Source organism: Aulostomus chinensis, chromosome 4 (genome assembly GCF_037954235.1).
Source record: "Aulostomus chinensis isolate RoL2024-O1b breed Wild chromosome 4, RoL_Achi_v1.0, whole genome shotgun sequence".
Taxonomy (NCBI): domain Eukaryota; kingdom Metazoa; phylum Chordata; class Actinopteri; order Syngnathiformes; family Aulostomidae; genus Aulostomus; species Aulostomus chinensis.
In genome coordinates, this window is record NC_141323.1 from 11,292,446 (window position 1) to 11,313,627 (window position 21,182).

At 47.8% G+C, this 21,182-nt stretch overlaps 1 protein-coding gene across 3 annotated transcripts in view; it reads right to left on the bottom strand.

Moving 5' to 3' along the window:
- Positions 1–4,091: 4,091 nt before the first annotated feature.
- The window catches only part of tmcc3 (transmembrane and coiled-coil domain family 3), a 43,834-nt gene continuing 26,743 nt past the window's right edge, over positions 4,092–21,182 (bottom strand). For 2 of the 3 annotated variants that reach the window (XM_086201764.1, XM_086201765.1), the window contains 4 exons: positions 10,452–10,616; positions 9,248–10,023; positions 7,480–7,615; positions 4,092–6,728 (listed from right to left, as the gene is read on the bottom strand). In XM_086201764.1, coding sequence (XP_086057890.1) covers positions 6,423–6,728; positions 7,480–7,615; positions 9,248–10,023; positions 10,452–10,616 — 1,383 coding nt within the window. In that variant the 3' untranslated portion in view covers positions 4,092–6,422. The remainder of the gene's footprint in view (positions 6,729–7,479; positions 7,616–9,247; positions 10,024–10,451; positions 10,617–21,182) is intronic. The other variant, XM_086201766.1, reaches the window with a different exon arrangement.

Here is a 21,182-nt window from a genome sequence, read left to right on the forward strand (position 1 = left end):
AGTGGACTGGACTAAAAGGTGGAACTGTGCAATTCTACCAGTGAATTGAAGATGTCTCAACGGAACAGGAGAAAGAGGAGGAAGACCAGAGGGCCAGCCTCCTCTACCCAGGAGCCAGGGCCTGTCCAGGTGTCCGGGCCTGGAGCTCACGCCGAGGAGCCTCAGCTGACAGCCACACGTCAGCAGGCTGAGGCGGTTGAGGTTGAGAATGTGGAGCCTCAGCCAGAGGAGCCTGAGTTCATCGCCACACCACCACAATCTGAGACGCCCCCGGAGCAGCTGCAGAATCTGGACCAGAGCGAAGAGGTTCTGGTCCAGGTCACGGAGGAGGAGCTTTATCGCCTCGTGGAAGAAGCAAAACAGGAGCAGTTCCATCTGTTCTCACTGCAGGTGGCGGCCCTGAACCTGGAGATTGAGCAGTTGAATGAACAGATCCAAGAGGTGCAGCGAGAGGCTGACATCAGGCTGGAGAGGGAGCGCGAGGAAGCTGCCCTCAGACTGGCCCAGGTTCAGCTGGACCTGGAGAACAAGCTGAACCAGGGTGTGCAGGAGAAAATCGCCATCCTGAAGGAAACAGTGAGTGTCAAAGAAGCTATGGAGGACAAGATGGACGAGAACAAGGACCTGCTCCTGACTGTGTCCCTGGAAAACGAGGCCTTGCTCTGCGAGGTGAACCTGCTGAAGCAGCAGACGGATGACTGTAAAAAGGAGGTGGAGCTCCAGATTGGAAAGGCTCTGGAGTTCAAACAGGAGTTGTCCCAGAAAATGGAACGGACTCTGGCCCAGTTCGTGGAGGAAAATGACAACAGGAAGGCGGAGCTGGAACAGACAAGCATGGAGCTAAAACAGGAGAGGGAGACAACATCCCAGCTGCTGGAGCGTCTCAGTGAGACTGAGAGGCTCCTCCAAGACGCCCGGAAGAAGAAGTCATCCAAAGTCAGAAGGTTTTTCTCACGTCTGGGCAGAGCTCTGTCCAGGCCTTTCAGGTCCAGGACCCGGCTCAACGACAGTGAAAACTAGTCAGTCTGTCTGCCCTTCCAGCTTTTATCCTGCTATTTGTGATCATTTTTGCATGTTACAAGGATATTTAAATGATTATGGACCCATCAGTTCTCTACAGGAAGTGATGTGATGGGAAAACCTCATACTTGAAACCAGAGTCATCGATCACGGATACATGACTGGCATTTCTACCAAACACAACCGCAAAAGTCTCTTGACGGTTTCTTTAATCGCCGATGGACCTCATCTTCTACGGACGCATCCTCCTGACCAATATGGCCGCCACAGCGGAACATTGCTCCTGGGAAGTTCGACCAGTGGCCTCCTCTCCCTCCTCAGCTTGGCAGACTGAGCTGGTGCCCTCTGACTGACTGCAGCCTTCAGTTACATGTTTCCAGCTTTGCTTTTATTGCTGTGACAGTAAAAAAAAAGCACCACAACATCCTGAGACGCCCCCGGAGCAGCTGCAGAATCTGGACCAGAGAGAAGAGGTTCTGGTCCAGGTCAAAGAGCGGGAGCTTTGCTGCCTGCGGAAGAAGCAAAACAGGAGCAGTTCTATGCGTCCTCACTGCAGGAGGCGGCCCTGAACCTGGAGATTGAAGTGCAGCAAGAGGCTGACATCAGGCTTTTTTGAAGAGGGAGCGCGAGGAAGCTGCCCTCAGACTGGCCCAGGTTCAGCTGGACCTGGAGAACAAGCTGAACCAGGGTGGGCAGGAGAAAATCGCCATCCTGAAGGAAACAATGAGCATCAAAGGAGCCATCGGGGACATGATGGACGAGAACAAGGACCTGCTCCTGACTGTGTCGCTGCAAAACGAGGCCTTGCTCTGCGAGGTGAACCTGCTGAAGCAGCAGACGGACGACTGTAAAAAGGAGGTGGAGCTCCAGATAGAAAAGGCTCTGGAGTTCAAATACCAGTTATCCCAGAAAAAAGAAAAGGATCATTTTTGCTCTGACTGATACTTTGTCCGTGCCATAAATAGTATCAGCAGATATCCCATGATGCTTGAGCCTGAACGGCTCCCCCTGGAGGCTGAATGCTGGAGCATTTGGCGTCACCTTTGACCTTTTTCAACATGACCAGAACAAAGATGTTCTGGTACAAATGACAGAGAGGGAGCTTTGTTGCCTTGTGGAAGTAGCAGAAAAGCATCAGGTCCATCTGCCTCATGAACAAACCAAACCACCTATAAATCACTTGAAAATCCAACGATCTCTCGACGGATTCTTTAATTGTTGATGGACCTCATCTTCTACGGACGCATCCTCCTGACCAAAATGGCCGACTCAGCAGCACATTGGTCCTGGGAAGTTGTACCTGTGACCTCCTCTCCCTCCTCGGCCTGGCAGACTGAGCTGGTGTCCTCCGACTGACTGCAGCCTTCAGTGACGTGAATTCCAGCTTTGCGTGGATTGCTGTGACGGTCAAAATGGCGGCAATGAAAATGGCTAATGAATGACCCCCTCCTGCACCGATCACCTGACCTTGGAGTCCTCCGGCGGACGTCTGATTGGTCGCTGCCTGCTGCAAAGTTGTGAATTCAGCTGATGGATGACAAAAACCCTGCAGGAGCCGATTCTCTTCACGTTTACAGATGGAGGACAAACGATCTACAGCAGAGACGGGAGAACCGCCTCACCGCTGAATGCATGGATGCACTGTGTCACGCCGTAAATGATCTGTCTGCTAGTTCCTCTCTCAAATGTCTTTCTGCAGTTGCAGTGTCACCATTGAAACTCATTTATGATTCTAGTAAATCAGAACATCAGATAAAAATGGCTTGAATCCATTGTTCCATCAGCCTGTGTTTTTCATTCATTAAAAGTGAAACGTTTGATAATTGACTCGCTGTCACTCCTTCAGGAACAACGTGGCATAGCAACAGGAAGTGATGTGATGCTCGAATTTGAAATGACAGCGATTCAACACCTTTTCACCTCACGGATGGTGGAATGCAGTCGAATCTGAGAGCTGAAGCAGGAATGTCGATTCATTTGTACCTGCAGAATCATGGGGATGAAGGTGGTGGTGGGGAGGAAGAGAAGCCGTCCTCTCAACGCCTCCTGCCAGAGCATCAAATCCCACACTCGTAAATCGAGGCGCTGCTGCAGGTTGACCGCTAGGGGGCAGTGTGGGAGCTTGTCAAGCACACACGCAGTCCAAAGTGGCTGCTGATGGGGACTCGAGGCGAGCTGGTTGGGTGAACAGTGACAGAAACAGAAGCAGCGGGGTGAAGAACTGAAGCAGCTCTGAATAATGAATCCAGGAACGAAAGATGCAAGATTAATGAGTCACTAAACAGTTAGATTCTTTGCGTCTGTGCTGACATTCATCCAGAAGTGTTTGGAGATGTTCAGCCCCAACAAACTTCTCTTCAGTTTTATTCATCCTTAATTTGGCAGGATTATGAGGGGCAATGACCTGCAGTCGTTGAATTATTGACCACTTGACATAAACAGATTTTTTTTGAAAAAGTTTCTTTCCTTTTGAAGGGATTTTATGGGAATTTTTCCCCTGAAATTTTTTTGAGGTGGTAATTTTTTTTCTTTGCTCAAATATTTATCCATTTTTTATTTTAGTTTTTCTTTCATGGTTTCAATGTTTTCCACTCAAATATTTCTCAGGGTATTTCTGTTCTCATTTGCAAATATTTTAGCTCATTATTCTGCTAGAAGTGTTTTCGTTTATATTTTCCCTCTTTTATAAGGTCCTTTTCCCTTTTATGTCCATTTTTTTCAGAGTAAAAGTTTCATATCACGTTGTGGTGCAGACTGTTTAACCCCCGAGACAAACTCTGATGTTGTAATTTAGTTCTGTATGAATAAAATTTGACCTGACAGGATGAAACATAACAGTGTTACTAAAGTACAATTATCTTTAGAGTGTTGGGAGAATTTCAATATCAGAGCAAACCTCCCCGTGGAACTGTACTGCTCTTAAAACCAGGAAAAAAAATAGCATCCGACTCCGCCGGCTACAGCTGTTGAAAGTCATTTCTCTGGTTTTATGTATGAATTCCTTATGATGTTTGTAGAGCGGCTTGATCTTCACCACAGATCCTGGCTGATCTAACATGGTACGTGTCTGATGGGTCATGAATAAAAGATGAGACGTCAGGGAGGAAGAAAAGCCAGGATCGAGAGCAATTCTAGCAAAACAAAGATTTATTATTTTCTCTTTCGTAAAAGAAGAAGAAATGTTATGCGAAACCCATAGCAGGGAACTGATGCACATTTAGACAGCGTTTCTTTAGTGGAGAGCAGACAGAAATCTTGTTTGGGCCGGTTTAACAGTAAAAATGTCGTGTCCCTCGTCAAGGCGAATGTGCCTTAAAACTCCAGAGAGCAAGAGATTTCTCGATATTTGGCTTTTTGAAGGGACAGAAACAAACGGAAGAGGAAATGAGCTGCACTGAAAAAGGCATCAGTCCTAATTAATCGTCGTCGTCATCACAGTGATCCAGGAGCTACGTTGTTCAAATGTACGATGCTGCATCCGTCACCTCTGGAGTTCGGAGTGGACAAGGACACTTCTGTCTTCCTGACACGTCACTACTTTCCATGTTCTCAGGTGTGAAATGACTCCAGGGCAGGTCTTTCTCCGCTGGTTCCACTTTAAATGTGTCCCAGCTGTGCAGGAGTCGAGTGTGAAAAAGGCTGAGAAGAATTTTTGTGGGTAACTGTAAGTACAACAGTAATTGTCCGCAGTCTCGCTGTTACTTTAGACAAGTTTCAACAGGTACAGGAGTCCCTTCCAGTTAGGATTTGAGCCTTTAGTCCCCTCAGACAAGAACGCAGCACACGAGAGGATTCACATGATTTGTTCTGTGCTCCTCGTAAAAAAGGCAATTTAATCAGGGTCTTTTCCGTCAAACATGGAAGGAGCTTTTCTCTCGTGTTCAAGGAGGAACGAGAGATCTTTTCCAGAGGTTTGTATCACGTCCAGCTTCCTCACCATCAATGCTGGAGTCTTTGGGAACGAGTCAACAGTTCCGTTTTGTTTTTTAATTCCTTAAATCTCTCTGAGAAACCCCAAAACATGAAACACTGAACATGACAAAAGACCTCCAAACATCACATTAACGTAACGACAGGCAGTTCGTGAGCTTCTCAGTAAAGAATTCATTTGGGAAATACACGTAATAGTTCTTGGCAAAGGTTCACCGAGGAGCCAGTTAGCTTAGCTTAGCATCACGACAACCAGTCAGCTAGGTATTGGCTTTAAAAAAAAAAAAAAATCGAGCTAGAATCACCTCTAAAGCTGACTCGTTATTCCCCAACACAACCCCCCCCCCCCCCGTGTTAGCCTCATGCTAAGCTAAGACAGCCAGATGCTACCCTGAGTGTCCTTTAACATGAAATTAAAAATTAAAAATATACAGTGGAAATAAAAACCGTTTGGTGATCACCGACACAGCCTGACTTGTTCCGTGATCGCGTGTCATTTGTTCAGGTTGACTGACTTCTAAAAATCGACATACATTTTCCTCGGATGAAAAAAAAGGTTGTGTTCTTTCACAAAAATAAACATCTTTCCCATGTTTGTTTCTGATGTTCCTCTGAGTGAGCGAGTGACCAGGGGTCAGTACGTGATCCGTCCCAGCTGTCTGATCGTCCACCGTTCCTCTCCGCCGTCGAGCGATGCCAAGATCCTGAGGCCAACGAGCGCCAGAGCTGACATGCTTTTCTTTTTTTTGGTGTAAGAAACAGGAGATGTGTCGTGTCAGTGAGTCACATGATCAACGCATTGGAGCTGACAGCTCAGTCACAGCAAGAAAGCAAATTAGTGTATTTCCCAAAATTGCCAAGCAATTTTTTTTCACAGTACAGACGCACGCGCGCGCGCGCACACACACACACACACAAGCAGGTTTACAGTACACGGAGACACACTCTGACAGACACATACATGTCCACTGTTGTATTTCAGACTTCAAAATGCTTTTAACATGGAAAAACATCACATAAACACAGAAGAGCTCACAGACGCGCGGTACGAATCAACCGTCAGGTGGTTGTGTTGGTCACAGCTGGCTGGTGTACAGGGAGGCAAACTGCAGGCGTGTGAAGGTTTTCTCTTTCCCCTCCTTTCTTGAAGGGAGCAGGATGGATCCATAAGACAAGAAAGTGGTCTGTGTGTGTGTGTGTGTGTGTGTGTGTGTGTGGATACCAGCATTCCCTCCATTAAGAGGGGAGTGACACACAGCTCTGCTCATGTTTGACCTCCTGTGTATGTGCGTTCACGTTGTCACATTTCTGTTGTCAGCTTATCATTGTTGAAATCCTTTTTAGAGGCATTCTAGGAGACGTGCAGAGTCCTGAAACGCAAGTCAACATGGAGCCCCAACTCTCCGGGGAACAAGGGCGGGTGTAAGGCTACATGAAAGCTCCTCCCCCTCTACGCTCATGTGTAGTTTGAGTCAGTGTGGGAGGAGCAATCGTTCCAAAGCGCATTGTAAATGTTCCCAGTTCTTCCACAGCAGAGCAAGGAATGACACGCCCACGCAGGTGAGCGCCAGGTGGAGGCGGCTACGCAGCAGCGGCGCCGTGAACTTGGCTGCTGTGGATACGCACACCAAGATGACGGTGACAATCGCCAGCATGATGTTGATGCATTTCCCCAGAAGCACCTTCGCGTCGGTGTTTTCCAGCTGAACGGTTTGTTGTTGCTGCTGTTGCTGGAGCTCCAGCTTGGACACACGAGTCTGGCACGACTCCAGGACCTCCTACACACACACACACACACACACACACACACACACACACACACACACACACACACACACACACACAAACACTTACCATCAGTCAGACAGGAACAGGAGTTGTGTATGTGCTAAGCTAACCAGCGGTCAAGAAGCTTTACTGTCAATGTACAAGAATACCACGAAATTCCGTTTGGCAGCATCTCTCGTAGCAGCTGCAATGTCACAGGCACAGAAGAAAATAAATCATCATAAATCATTAACGTTTCCCGCCTAATTTCCACAAAGCTCTGAGTACATGAACGAGTCCACCAGAATTCCGTTCATTCCAAAGAGAACGTCACGATCTGCCAAACTCTGCAAGATGCCACCTTCTGTATTTCTACGGTCAGGATAGAACCATGTACACTGAAAGGTTTCCTGCAGAACGCCTATGCTAGCTAAAAAAGCTAACAGGCTACACGTGAGCTAATGAACAGGCTTTTGCTCCCTGAGGACATTTCACGCGTCTCAATGTCAGAAACAGAGAGAAATCAACCTCTCAGTCACGGTACTCAGCCGATGCTTCCGTCACCTTCTGGGTCAGACTGTACACACAAATTACAGCCACCAGCTCTGATTGAGCATCGCCGTGTAGCCCTGGTGATGACGTGGAAGAGGAACATTAGCCGGCAGAAGACGTTGACAACGCCCCGGCAGCTGACTGGCACGCGTTAGGTGTATTGTGCATCATGTGACGGCTTCATTAATCTCGGGATGAGAGTGAAATCACCTGGATGTCTCTGGCCCTTTCGTAGGCCTGGTACGCCACCTTCTCCTCGATGCTCGCCAGCTCCTGCTTCAGGTTACTGGTCTCGTGCTGGTGGAGCTCTGTCAGGTCATTTAACTGGTCTTCCAAGCGCTCATACCTGACAGAGGGAAACACACACACACACACACACACACACACACACACACACACACACACAGTAGGTGGAGGCAGTGAGTGGAGGTGACAGAGAAACAATGCATAATTGAGTGTGTGTGGGTGAGTAACAGTGCAGCAGTTTATCTGCGACTGCAACTAAATGGCTAAAACATTTGCCTGCCGTTGACTTAGCAACCGTCTCAGGATGTGTGTGTGTGTGTGTGTGTGTGTGTGTGCACGCTCTGGCATTGATCCTTCGCTTCAAAAAAGCCTTCATTCAAGCCCCTTAAACTCACAAATGTTCAGCAGCAGAACTGGGAAAAAACTTTTCCCTGAAACTTTTCTGCGTGGACACGAGCGGCTCCTTTGAAGAGGGATTTTTACCCACCTTCAATGATTTTATCGCTGTTTGTTTGTCAACAGGATGACATGAAAACTACCAGGATTCACTCTTCTTGTGAATGTCCGTGTAATTCAACCAACTGTGATCGGCTGACATGAACGTCACCCCTGGTGTGAGAAATAAGTGGCGTGACATCATACTGGCGGGCTGCTCTCTGGTATCAGACTGACTTCATGACACTTCCAGGAAATTAGGTTTCACTTTTTTTACATCTCAGTTTCTTTCTATGAATATATTACATCAAGCTTAATGAAAAAACAGTGATAATATCTATTCATGTGTAGGATTCTGTTCAGCTCACAAGAAAAAACAAGGTTAATAAAGAGAGGGCTGTTCTCGCTTTATTCCATGTTCCATTCCGCGGGGAGGGTTCACTGAGACGAAGCCTTGTGGTGGTAATGATGGAGGGGCTTCTTTACTTTCCCCCCTGAGATTTTCCCTCCATCCATCCCTCCATCTTCAGCCAGTGGGTGACGATTATGTCAGGCGGCAGAGGAAGCAGCAGGGCCCCCAAACCTCCCCTCCCTGGCCAAACCAACCAGCTCTGACGGGAGGATCCCAAGGCGTCCCCACCCAACCCACCGTGGAGACAAGATCCCCCCACCTAGCCCTCGGTCTGTCCGGGGGGCCTCCTCTCAGCTGGACCTGCCTGTAACCCCCCCAGGGAGGAACCCAGGAGGCAACCTGAACCACCTTAACAGGCTCTTGTTGACATCATGGATCAGCGGCTCTACTCCGAGACCTCAAGGATGACTGACCTTCTCACCTCATCCCTCAGGGAGACGTCAGCCCCCCTTCCAGAGGAAAACCATGCCAGCTGTGTTGCTCCACCATCCCGATCTCTCGGCCATGACATGTATCTCACGGTGAGAGTAGGAATGAGGACTCGTGCCGAGACGGAGAGCTTCGCCTTCTGGCCAGCTTTCATCACAATGCGGCGGTACAGCTGTCTCACGCTAAACAGTCCCCTCACTCTGGGACAAATCCATCAATATAAACTTATACACACACACATATATATATACACAAATACATGTATATATAGACATATATACATTCACATATACACACACACACACACACACACACACACACACATATATATATAAATCAATAAAGAGTGTGAACTATGATGGAATACACCTAAAAATTTCAAGAGAGCTGGCAGAATTAACACTCGTGGTTCAATCAATACCCTCAAGTCTGAGCGTGAGATGTGCAGCTGCTCACCTGTACCTCTCCTCCTGCATCACCTGCGTGAAGTAGCTGTAGTCCCGTTTGAACTGTGTGCTCAGAGTCTCCATGTCCTCTGCCAGCTGGGCCTGAGCCTCCCTGATCTCCCGGACCATCTCCAGGACCTCCCCTAGCCGCCCATTGGAATCGGACCTGCCTGGACCCCCTGAGCCTGCTCCAGAACCCCCAGCTGGGTTTCCGTTTGAGTCAGCGGAAGCAGACGTCCCGGTGGAGCACTCGTCGTCGCTCTGGTACTTTGTTGTCTTGGCTACAGTTGTGGCACTACCGCTCAGACCCCGGGCCCCAGCCTCCACCTGCAGCCCGGACCCGGTCTCCATGCTTTTTAAGTGGGCGATGTTGTCGGCGCTGCCGTACTTGTTCCTGATTAGATTGGCAAAACCCCGTGACTTGTTGAAGAAAAATGGCGGCGAAAGCGACACACCGGGTCCGATAGTCTTTACTTTGTCCAGAGTCGGGTGGCGTCCAGTGGAGCTGACATCTCGCAGGCTGCCCTCCTTGCTGTGAGTCCCAGACTCTTTGCCGCCGTCCTTGTGGCTGTGCTTGCCGTTGGTCTCGCTGTCTTTCATGCGGCGGTGGTACTGCTCCAGCTTCTTCTGCAGACGGGCGATGCTGTGCGCCGACTTCTGGTTCTTCTTCTCGAAGACCTGACGTATCCGCGCCACCTGCTGCTTGTCAGCGTTGTTCACCAGCTTCAGGTACTCGGCCACATTCTCGTCCCGAGCCGTCTGCTCCACCTTGATCTGCTCAGTCACCTGAAAGAACGAAGGCAGAATGAGCCATAATCAATCACGTAAGCGTTCCGATCAATGATCAAACTCCATCAGAGTGATGCTCAGCAGAGCGGACGATCCTCCATTCTTCCAGGAAAACTGAGACTACAGGGACTTTAATGAATATGAAGCAGAAGATGGGGTAGGATACTGTTTCTTTTTAACTCAACCATTTCCTTTCATACCCTTTTGATAGTTGGCCATAAAGAATCTTCACTGCAATTCAAATGGGAAACTCAATTGCGCGGTAATTGCTTGGAGAAACAGAACCTGACCGCACTGAGACGTTGGATTTCCTTCCAGCGTGAAGCATTCATTGAGCTCACACGTCTCATGTTTGCTCGTCGCTCAGCAACTCAAACATTGTAAATCTACAAAGGCCGCAGAGAGGAGGTCATGTTTCCTCTGACCTTGAGGATCTTCTGCTGCAGGCTGTCAATGCCCAGCGCTCCTTTGGTGAAGTCCAGACCCACGCCGTCATGTCCAACACTGTCCACCACGTCCAGGTTGGACTCTGAGCCACCGCGGCGGATGGGTACCGGGATGCTGAGGACATCGCAGCTGCTGCGCTCCGCCTGGTGAGAGGAACAATCACATTCTAAGGTTAAAACAAACCTTGACTACTTCAGCTCTTTTCTCACCAAATTCATGCGGGTTCAAGAACCGGCGCCGTTCCAATCCCCTCATCCTTGGTTTTATATCCAGTCCATACTTTCACTAGTTTTGAGCTGTACCACTGTCAATGGGAGGAGAGGAGGGACGCGTGTGGTGACATCACGGCTCACAGGAAAAAACAAGAACTTATTAGCTCTTGCTGCAAACCTGATTTAGGGATTTGTAATGAAGAAATTGCCAGTGAGAATGTCCGGAAAGGTTCAAAATAAGGTTAGAGAACAGGGACTGAACCTGGCCCCTGTAGTTGGGGAAAGCCTAGTATTGTGTGTGAGTGTGTGTGTGTGTGTGAGTGTAATGGCTACAACGTCAGAGGCCAGAAATCTGATGCTGACATTATTATTCCAACCTGGAGAAAAAGATCTCTCACAAAGGGATAAGGCAGCGACTAAGGCCGGTAAAGGTGTAGGCCTGCGGTCTCAGGTTGCTAGCTGCCCGCTACACTGGCACAGGAGACAAAGAGGCAGCAGAAACGTTTATGGATCCCACACACACAGACCGACAGCCCTCAGATGCTGCAGTCTGTTCAGGCTTTGAGGTTAAAATACATACCAGCCACCTGCTGCACACCCTTGTGCTACTGATCTGAATATCAGGTTCATCTGGGAATAAAAAAACAACAAGGATCTTTCATCTTCTCTAGCTGGACTCATGTCGGCAAGAAGAAGGAAGGTGGACGTAGAAAAGAAAAACAAGAGGATCTTAAGTTGGAGAGAGGAGGTTTGTTGTGTTTGTGCTGAGGAGGAGGCAGCTGATGAGACTGTAAATCTCTCTTAAGACCGCACAGTGGTCAGTTGGAGGGAGCGTGTGGTGCCGCGGGCTTTGGACAAAAAAAGAGACCTCTGTGCTTTGACAAGAGCAGACGCTTATGTAAGGCAACCTAAAATATTAGTACAGTATGTGGCGACTCTCGTTGCCACGGCAGCAAACAGCACACGAACAGACAAAGCACGAAGACTCACACACGAGCTAACTGCTGACAAAGCCTGAAGGCTGATTTTTTTGGCCTCATTCTTTTGTCAATTACTCATCGACAAGTAGAACAGACACTTTATTATTGTAGCTCTCCAACTGAAAAAAAACTTCATTCAAGCAAATGCTGTCAGGCCGGCAGATACACACACACACACACACACTCACACTCACACACACACTCACACACACACAGAACATCACACGTCCGCGGGGCCAGACGGAAATACAGCCTCTCCACAAACAACCTGGACGCTCATCAGCCACAGAAATTTGTTTCTTCAGTGGACTGTTTTGTAGTTCCACTGAGAAAGTAGAACATTTGCTGCACGTGGCTGGAAAACCTGAACTCAGCAACCAGAGATTGACCGATTGGAGACACCTGATCGATTAATCAACGTCAGTGGAATTTTTCCATGAAACCTCGACATGGTAGCTGCAAAATGCCGTAAAAGGTTCATCAGGAAAAAAACGATTACTTGATAATTACAATTGATTAGGTCATTATCGGCCTCGTCAGGACATGATTACTCTGTAAAACTGCAGAGACCAACGCAGTACATCATCTTTTTACTGCAGTACGAGCTTCCTGCTTGAGGCTCTCACCACAAAAAAACAACAACCCTGAATGATGCGCTTTCACACTTGAGAGCGGATTACGTTTCCATTTACAAACTGGCGTTTGTTGGCCTCAGCTCTTTGCTCAGCCCAGCGACGGATCAGCTGGCGTGGAGGTGATTCCAGTGTGCGACTGGTGTTGCTTCGCACTCAGCAGTCCACACACGTATCGCACATCCTGGGGAAAGTGGGTCTGAGGGTTAGAATGGGAAATCACAACCGTGTGAGCGTGCTGAGGCACCATATGTCTCAGAGGACGCACGTCCCCGCTGTGCAGGCCGGATATCTGGTCTCTACTCATCCTGTGACCCTGGTCTGAGCTGAGGACTTTTAGATTATAAAGATAGGCGGGCACCCACACACACATACACACACACACACACACGCACACACACCATGGTTGGGAATTTTCTACGTGTGGATCCGCTGGGAAATATAGAGAGCAATAAAAGATGTATGAGGAGCTGTAAAGGTGCTTCTTTTCAGAGTCAATCGTCTCCTAGTTCAGGCTTTTTCTCCCCTGAGTCTAGACGCTCTGTTCCTCAGGAGCTCAGTCATAGCACCAAGAACCCCGGCAGCCCGGATGTCCTTCAACTTCCTGCAGCTGAACGACATTATTATTGTTATTATTATTATTATTATGATTATCATCATCATAATTACCCCCCCAGGACTAGAGCTGGGTATCGCCACTGACCTCCTGATACGACACGATTTCGATACACTAGGTCCCAAGTCGGTACGATATTTTAGTTACAACACCAATTTTGCATGGGAATGGAAGAGATTCTCACAGGACGAATGCTGTAAATTCAATTGTAAAAGTAACCCTCTAACCCGCTGCATAATTAAATATTAATATTTACATTGAGAACTGACCATTAAACAATAGTTATACAACATCATGCACTTTTTATTTAAATATACGACTGTCATTCAAAACAAAAGGGCAACTTAGACTTCCACAAACCGTCAGCAGCTCAGCAGGATGACTCGCGGTGTGGCGAGCTTCAATCGCCCGCGTTTGTCAAACGTGGGGCAGAGGGACCAGTGACTGTCAGGGTACTGAGAGGTGATGGTCAAGTAGGAATCGTAGCTCTGCTTGTCCCGCTGTCGCAAGCGATGGCAACTCTCTCTGCCGATTTCATTGCAGTTGCGACGTTGTTTTTAACATCTCTGAACATCTTTGGGCTTGACTCAGTTGTTTCCGTGTCGGTAGCACATGGCGTGGTTCCAGTGTGGACGAGGGGTCTGAAGCCTACATTTTCTACCACACAGGATGGTCTGAGATCCTGGCAGATCAAAATTGCCAGAGCCGAAGTGATGTTCTCTGCACATGGAGGCGTGGACGGAAACTTTGTCCCAAATGCTTTCTCCAGCGAGGGTTGTTGCAGTGACTTGTAGTTTCCTGGTTGTTGAGTGTCCTCTAGAGCAGGGGTGGGCAATCATGTGCCATAAAGGGCCGTGTGTGTGCAGGTTTTCCTTCCAACCAAACACTTTGACAGGTGATTTCACTGAACATGAACACACCTTCAGCCACAGAAGAGTGTTAATCAGTGGAATCACCTGCCAAAGTGTCTGGTTGGAAGGAAAACCTGCACACACACGGCCCTTTATGGCACATGATTGCCCACCCCTGCTTCTGGGTGATGCCTCGTCACATGGCTCCAGAGATTAGTAGTATTTCCGTTGTACTTTACCTCTACTTTGCACATTTTGCACACAGCATTATTTTTGTCAAGTTGGGCGCAGTTTTCTTGCTTCTTAAAGCTGAAGTGCTGCCAGACATCGGCTCCTAAGTTTGCCGGAGATTTAAGTTGCACTTCCGCCATCTTGTTGTTCTCTGATCGGAGGCACATGGCCTGGATCTCGCGAGATCTGATCATCTGACTGCAGTCACGTTGCACTACGCACTAAATCACGCCAGACTAAAGGGGCAAACCAAAACAAAAAAATGAACGGGTAAAATCAAATGCATTTTAAAAGATCGATACTGGGATTTATGTATCGATAATCTTTCCTAAAAATGTATATCGATAAAATATCGGTATGTCGACATTTTGAACCCACCTCTACCCAGGACCCAGGACCCAGGACCCAGAACTAGCACCAGAAGATGCCTTTGAACCAAGCAGTTATAGGCACTAGCCACCACTGAAGTATGTTCCCTCAAGCGTACCTCCGGGGCAAAGACCCTATTATGTTTGCTCGTTCTGTTTGTATTCACACCACCAGGACGGTTTGCAGACGTTGCGGCTCCCACGGTGCTGAGAAAGTCCCTAAAAGAGCCAAAGTGGGATTCCTATTTTGTCTAACAGGTGTAAGAATGATGACAAAGTTCCTCCATTCTCTCTTCCTGTCTGCGAGCTTTATCTAATAACGTTCCAAACCAGGCCTGCTGACCTCGCTCTTATCTTTGACTCACAGTTGTCTTTTGATGCTCAGGTGAAGAAAGTAGTGCGTCCTGCTTTACTTGGCTGAGGCAGATAACCCTGATCAGGTCACTTATTTCACATGCAGACTTGGGAAAAGGTCATCCATGCTTTCATGTCCTCCAGACCTCTGCAAAGCAGATTTTAGAAATGGGCGAACGAAAGCAGCAGAGACGAAGCGCTGCTCCCAGGCTCTAACTGAGAACTTGTACACCAGCCTGCTCTTCACTGGTGATCTGTGAGGTCTCCAACTGCTTGGTTTTAAAGCCTTGCATGATCAAGCCAACTCAACTTTATTTCCTCGTGAGTTCCATCTCGACCTCTGCCTTCGGTCTGGACATGGACGGCATAACTCACAGGCTCTATAGATAAACCCATCGTGCAAAAGAATTCGCCACAAACCACAAAACATACGAAGCGTACAAGATGCAGCAGGCAGATATCGTCTGTGCGTCGGTGTGTGATTTGCATTGCCTTTCCATAGTCGAAGTCTAAAATTAGTGACTGGAGAGGAAGCTTGCAGTGTTTGAGTGTGTGAGTGTGTGTGTGTGTGTGTGTGTGTGTGTGCGCGTGCAGGATGTGAAAATAGTGAGCCAGCGAGTGCTACTCCAACTCCCACTAAGCCAGCGTGATCTGAGGGCCTCATTGATGGAGCTGGGAGTAGCAGGGACCTTGCCATGGGGAGAGGATGGCCTGCTGGCACCAACACACAGGGAAAGTGCCAAGGGAAACCTTCCTCTGGTTGCACCCAGCTGAATCACAAACTATTTATTCCTGCCTCCAAACCATCCGTTTATTTTCCACTACCATGAGCCAGAGGTGGAAACGAGTCAGATACAAGGATGCAGCAAACGCCTCCATCGTGAACAAGCAGTCCTCCCCTTCAGCTAATCGGGATGATTCTAAAATCGTCAATACGCAGAGGTGAGCAGCACTTTGTCAAAAACCAATCAGAGGCTGCCGGCCGGTGATGAATGAACACACACAACACCGATCCATCAAGTCAGAGCAGTTTACAGCGGAGATAAACTCCTCTGAAGGCTCCTTATTAATAAAGTCTGACTGACGTTATTCAGATAAGGACGAGGGCTGAGCATGAGTCAGAATTCTGAATCAGATTTCTCCGCTCAACGTGGAGGTTCCAGTGTTCACATTCTGGCAATCAGAAAACCCCTCAGCGTGTGTTTCTGGATCATTGCCTCATTTACCTCATAGTTGGTAAGAGTTCATCCTGAAGTGGATTTCTTGATTTAAAAAAGCAATCATGCCAAAGTTTTAATGCAATTTTAGTGTAAAAAATGCAAAAGCAATGTGTCGTGGCAGATTTTGTGATATCAGCAGAGAATCAATACACACCCATCAGCCAAAACATAAGAACCGCCTGTCTAATATTCTGTAGGTCCTCCTGGCACTGGCCACAAGATCTCTGAGGGTTTCTGGCACCGAGACGCTCGCTCGCTCCTCGGATGATTTCGGAGATGTGGCTGCTCGGTGTGATGCGGTTTTGTGATGGAAGAGATTTACATCACGACAGAGAGAGATAATCTGAGGTGCCCTGAAAACAGAGGACGTGGTGGAGGAGCACGACAGCACATCGCCTCCGTCTGGTCCATTATGTTCACCTCCTCCTACATTATCACTTTCTTACTTGACAGCAGCGAATACACAGCAGCTCTCTAGACAAATATGGCGATGCACTCTGACAATTTAGAAGTTCTGAGAGGCGTAATACACCAAACCCGACCACATTTACCAAGGCCATGCTGTTCCAGTCTTAACACAGATGAGTATCGCTGGTAATTTATGACTCTACTTCCCAGGCTCTCAGAGGAAGCTCATGGAAAAAGCAGGTCTAATGTATCATGCTGCCACAGAATGAGGTGCAGGTTACACAAACCGCTGCACCTGCAATTGAATTCAAATCCATTCAACCCGTGAGACACAAACCAACTCTGAATTGCAAATGGAGGCGAGGCATTTCGTGCAGACCAGTGGCTAAAATCCTTTCTGGAACAAATCAAACAGAAATGGATGCAAAGGTTTTGCTGTGTGAAAAATAAATGCAACTTCAACGATGCTCCGTGAAGCTAATTATGCGCTCTCTGTGTGGGCGACGTGACAATCCTAACATCGTGTTGTGAAATGTTCAGGGGCTCTTATAAAAATGGGACTCTGGCTCCAACAAATCTGTTTCCTTACAGCTATAAAGCGCAACCCTTATGTCATCGGTTCCACTGAACTGCGGGCGAGTCTGGTGTCACCGTCTCAGCCGTAAAAGCAGCAGATAAATCGCGTTGAGCATCATGACCCCCCTCCCGTGAATGACTTTCACTCTCGATCCATTTGAGCCGCTAAAATCTGGGAAGTTTATTTAGCCCCATTTAAGTTAGCGGAGCGCTAACAGGAAGTCGTCAGCTCTGTCAACACAGCATGCGCAGTACGCGTGCTGCATCACTAAAGGGCACACACGCATTCACTGACAAACCCTGAAGTATGACGAGAGAGAGACGTGCTAAATAGCCGAGCAGGCTGGTGAAGTCATCCACTCTGGGTGTGGCCTGGTAAAACATGGCACCTTTAAAACTGTATTCAGATCAGGCACAGAGAATAAAATGTGTTCCAAAAGAACAGTTTGAGGTGAAGTGCGACATCTTGTTCATGTGGACTGCGAGCCTCCTGCCTGGAGGAGCTGAGCCGTGAACAGAGAGAGAGAGCAGAGCCTCCTGTTGTGCTCAGGGGCCGACGGACAGGAGCCCCACGGGGCCCCGAAGATATACGGGGAGCTCAAGTGAAACAGCCACTCAACTGACAGAAACCAGGCCAAACACAGAGTCTGGCTATTATCCAGCGGGCAATGCAGTATTTCTGTGGATTCATTTTATGACTCATCAACTGTGAATTTATTACTCCAAAACCTTCTCTGCTTTTCAGATGTTCAAATGAGAGGCGTTGATGCTTTTGAACCTTCTATCTTTGGATGTCTGGAAACCACTTCCACAAAAATGAGCCCCCCCCCCCCCAGATTTTTAGAGACAATAAATATAAGAAAGAGACAGTCTACATGATTTTAAAAAATATTAATCTAAGAAAAGTTGAATAGCATTTATCTGAACAACATGTATTTGTAGACTCAAAGGTCGGACTGTAAACGCTTCTCTGGTGCAGACTGATGTCATTCTACAAGGTTTTATTGCTCGAGGTGGAAAAATGGAAGAGTTGGAAGAAAAACAAACCCTGCAATGTGAGACCCATGAATGTTACACTGGACCTCTGGTGGCGTGCGGCAGCGGTGTCACGGTAAACTCTGTCCTACCAGCAAAGTAACCTTACCCAGAACACCAGTTTTAATGTTTTGAAAGCTACTTCCCCAGTTCATTTACTTCTCATACATGAAAAAGTATTAAGCGTAACACTGCAGTAACTGGCCTGATTCAGACAGTGATTTTCAACCCTGTGGGCCACGCCCCACCTGGTGGGCTATGAAGGTATTGCAAGTGGGCCGCCGTATCATTTCCAAAATTGTATGATTTTTGTGGGGGTTGGAAATGTAATGATATAAAGATAAAAATAAATTTATACAGAATAACGTTTTGAATGTTAAAATTCACTTACATTTAAAAGGCTATTAAAATGTTTAAATATTATTTCAATTATTTTGTTTTGTTTTTCCTCCAAGTATTAGACATGTGACAAGCAAATGAGGGAGAGAGAATTTTGTTGTCATTGAGTGGCACTTGACTTGTTTACGTTGGATGCTGAGGGCTGAAACTACAGCGTAAGGATGGAGAGCTGCCTAGCAACCGAAATAAAAGGAAAGAGAGACGAGACACTGATGGTGAATCGACAAAAGCTATGCGATAATGTGCTAGCCTACAGAAGGTGTCGCTAATTTCAAAGATGCTGTTAGCGACTGTGGAGCTTCAAACGTGTTCCTCCTGTACTCAGTCCAGTCCTTTACGTTCAATCTTCAATAAAAAAAAAAACTGCTCTGAGAACGCATTCGATGGCCTCCGTATTTATGGGGTCGGAGGTGGGCCACCGAAACTTTTGAGACTTAAAAGTGGGCCCTGAGTTGGAAAAGGTTGGGAATTCCTGTCCTGTTTCTGTTCTAAATCTGCTCTGAAATCAAACCAGCAGGGGGTGAGTATCATTTCCTGTAAGGAGTGTTGTTGACAAAATGTCAGATCTCGCCACCGCCCAAGCAACTGTCTTGTTGTAGCACCTGTGAACGTGAGTTCCATCTCGACGTGAACTCATGGAGCCCTCACGCAAGCAGAAACCCACATCGCCATCAGACTCGGAAGGTACGTGATCCAGCAGCTTCCATATATGGTTCTGACTGCTTTGTTTTAATGACACCGCCTTGGGACAACTTTGACTAAAGCGCGCACATACACACACACAAACACACACCTGCAGCGAGGTGGAGCTGCGAGGGAGTAAAGGTGTGAGTTGGCAGATTTCAAGTCTTAACAGGCGACTCTTTGCTCACACCCACACACCCTAACAGACCAGAACACGTCCAGATTAGAGACAGGTGACGTGCCAGACGTCAGCATCCAGGGGAGGCAGGCGGCAAAAGGTACCCACCCACAGAGGTGCAGGTATCGAGCCTCGCCAGTGCCTGCTGAGGTCAGGAGTATCAACTTCCATACGGACGAGTGTACGATGGAGGAAACCCACGCAGGAAGAACCTGGGACCAGCTGCGACCCCAGCAGCGCAGCCACTGAACCGCCATGGCGGGGCGACTTCAGGTCGTGTATGATGGAATATTCACTGAGCAAACATCAATTCAGTTGTTATAATTATGTGACAGCTTTAAATTGCCGATGTATGAAAAAAAAAACCCCTGCAATCCAAACAGCTGCTTTCCCCCGACATGATTATCCCTCGATGCTTTGAAAGCCACTTCACTTGATTTAAGAGCAGGTCAATCACGCGTCAGCTGTCAGCAGCAGAGCAACAACCGCTGCTGCGCCCTCTATGCAAACCAGGCGCAGTGAGGTCATGAAAACGGTGGGAATCACTGGGAAGCGGCTGAAAAGCGTTTGACCTTACGTGAATTACCAACCTGCACACGTCGGCCCGACTGCTGAGGGAATGAAGAGCATGCAGGTGAAAGAGTTGAAACCAATAAAGCGGTTAGGAGAATCTAAGTAATATAAAACTAGACATAGCCAGTTGTCTGGAACTGACGCAGCATTATCCGCCCCGCCTCCTCGCAGCTCACCGGTGAAAAAGAATGTCTTCAAACACAAATCCATCACGGCTCGGAAGAGATACCAAAAAAATCCCTAAAAGTCATTCATCCAAGTGCGGCTGCCACAGGAATTCAACACCACAATCATAGTCACAGAGCAGCTGACTTCAACATAAAACAAATCCATCAAGTCTGATGAGAGATACTTCCTACTGTGTAAAATCAATGATCCAACATGGCTGCAACAGGAAGTTGACAACATTTTAGCCATCCGTCTAGAGGAACATGTCATGCGGTGATACTGACATCCGGAATCAGCTGGAACCTGACTCACAAAGATGAACCGGATTATCAGAAAAAAGAAAAAAAAATATCATATGGATCTATTTAATTCTATGGTATTTGACTACAGTGCTAACAGTAAGGAGCTAAAAGGAAATGGCAAACATTTAAATCGAGCTGAATTATTCACGAAAGACAGATCCCAGCCGATCTCCGTACCAGCCGCTGCCCTCCCAGGTATCTGTATTTGTCAGTGCCGCATGTTATCAGTATCAGGACTGAGGAGGTCTGGGTATCCGTGAGCTGGAAGCAGATAAGTACACACTGTGGTATCTGAAGTAAGTGAAAGGAGCTGCTCAAAACGACTTGTGCACAAATGTCAGGGCAATGAAGTGTAAAATATGTGCGATGCTCTCTAGACTATTTATGACAAGCATGTGCTTATTTTATGCTCCATTTAAACCAAATTCCTATTTGACTGATTCAAAGTTTTTGCAGGCTCCGTCTCCGCCCTGGCAGGACTCCACTCTGCTGTGGAGGCGTGTCGCAAGCGCGGCGGTGGACGGTGTTGTGATCAGGCGGAGCTAAACTGACGGATCATTAATACAAAATCGAACAAGGGAGAAGGTGGCACAAACGTCTGGGAGGTCAGCAGTTGTCACGCCACACGTACTTACATCTGAATCGTAGCTTCTAAAACTCAGGGTGCAGCTGTGAGCAGCAAGTGATGGAGGCGGCGGAGACCTGCAGCTGGGCCATCTGCAATGACAGTGTCATCGCGTTGCAGCGCGACGGCCTCAGAAAAACCCCAGAGCCTCATTAACAAACCACAGATGGAGGGATGAGAGCGGAGACCGGCTGAGATATCCCGCTGTCACCCTCTCTTCATTTATTCCTCATTACACTGGCTGCAAATTGAACATGTGATCAGTTCGGATGATCCCCGGAGGAAGACGGCGGGGAA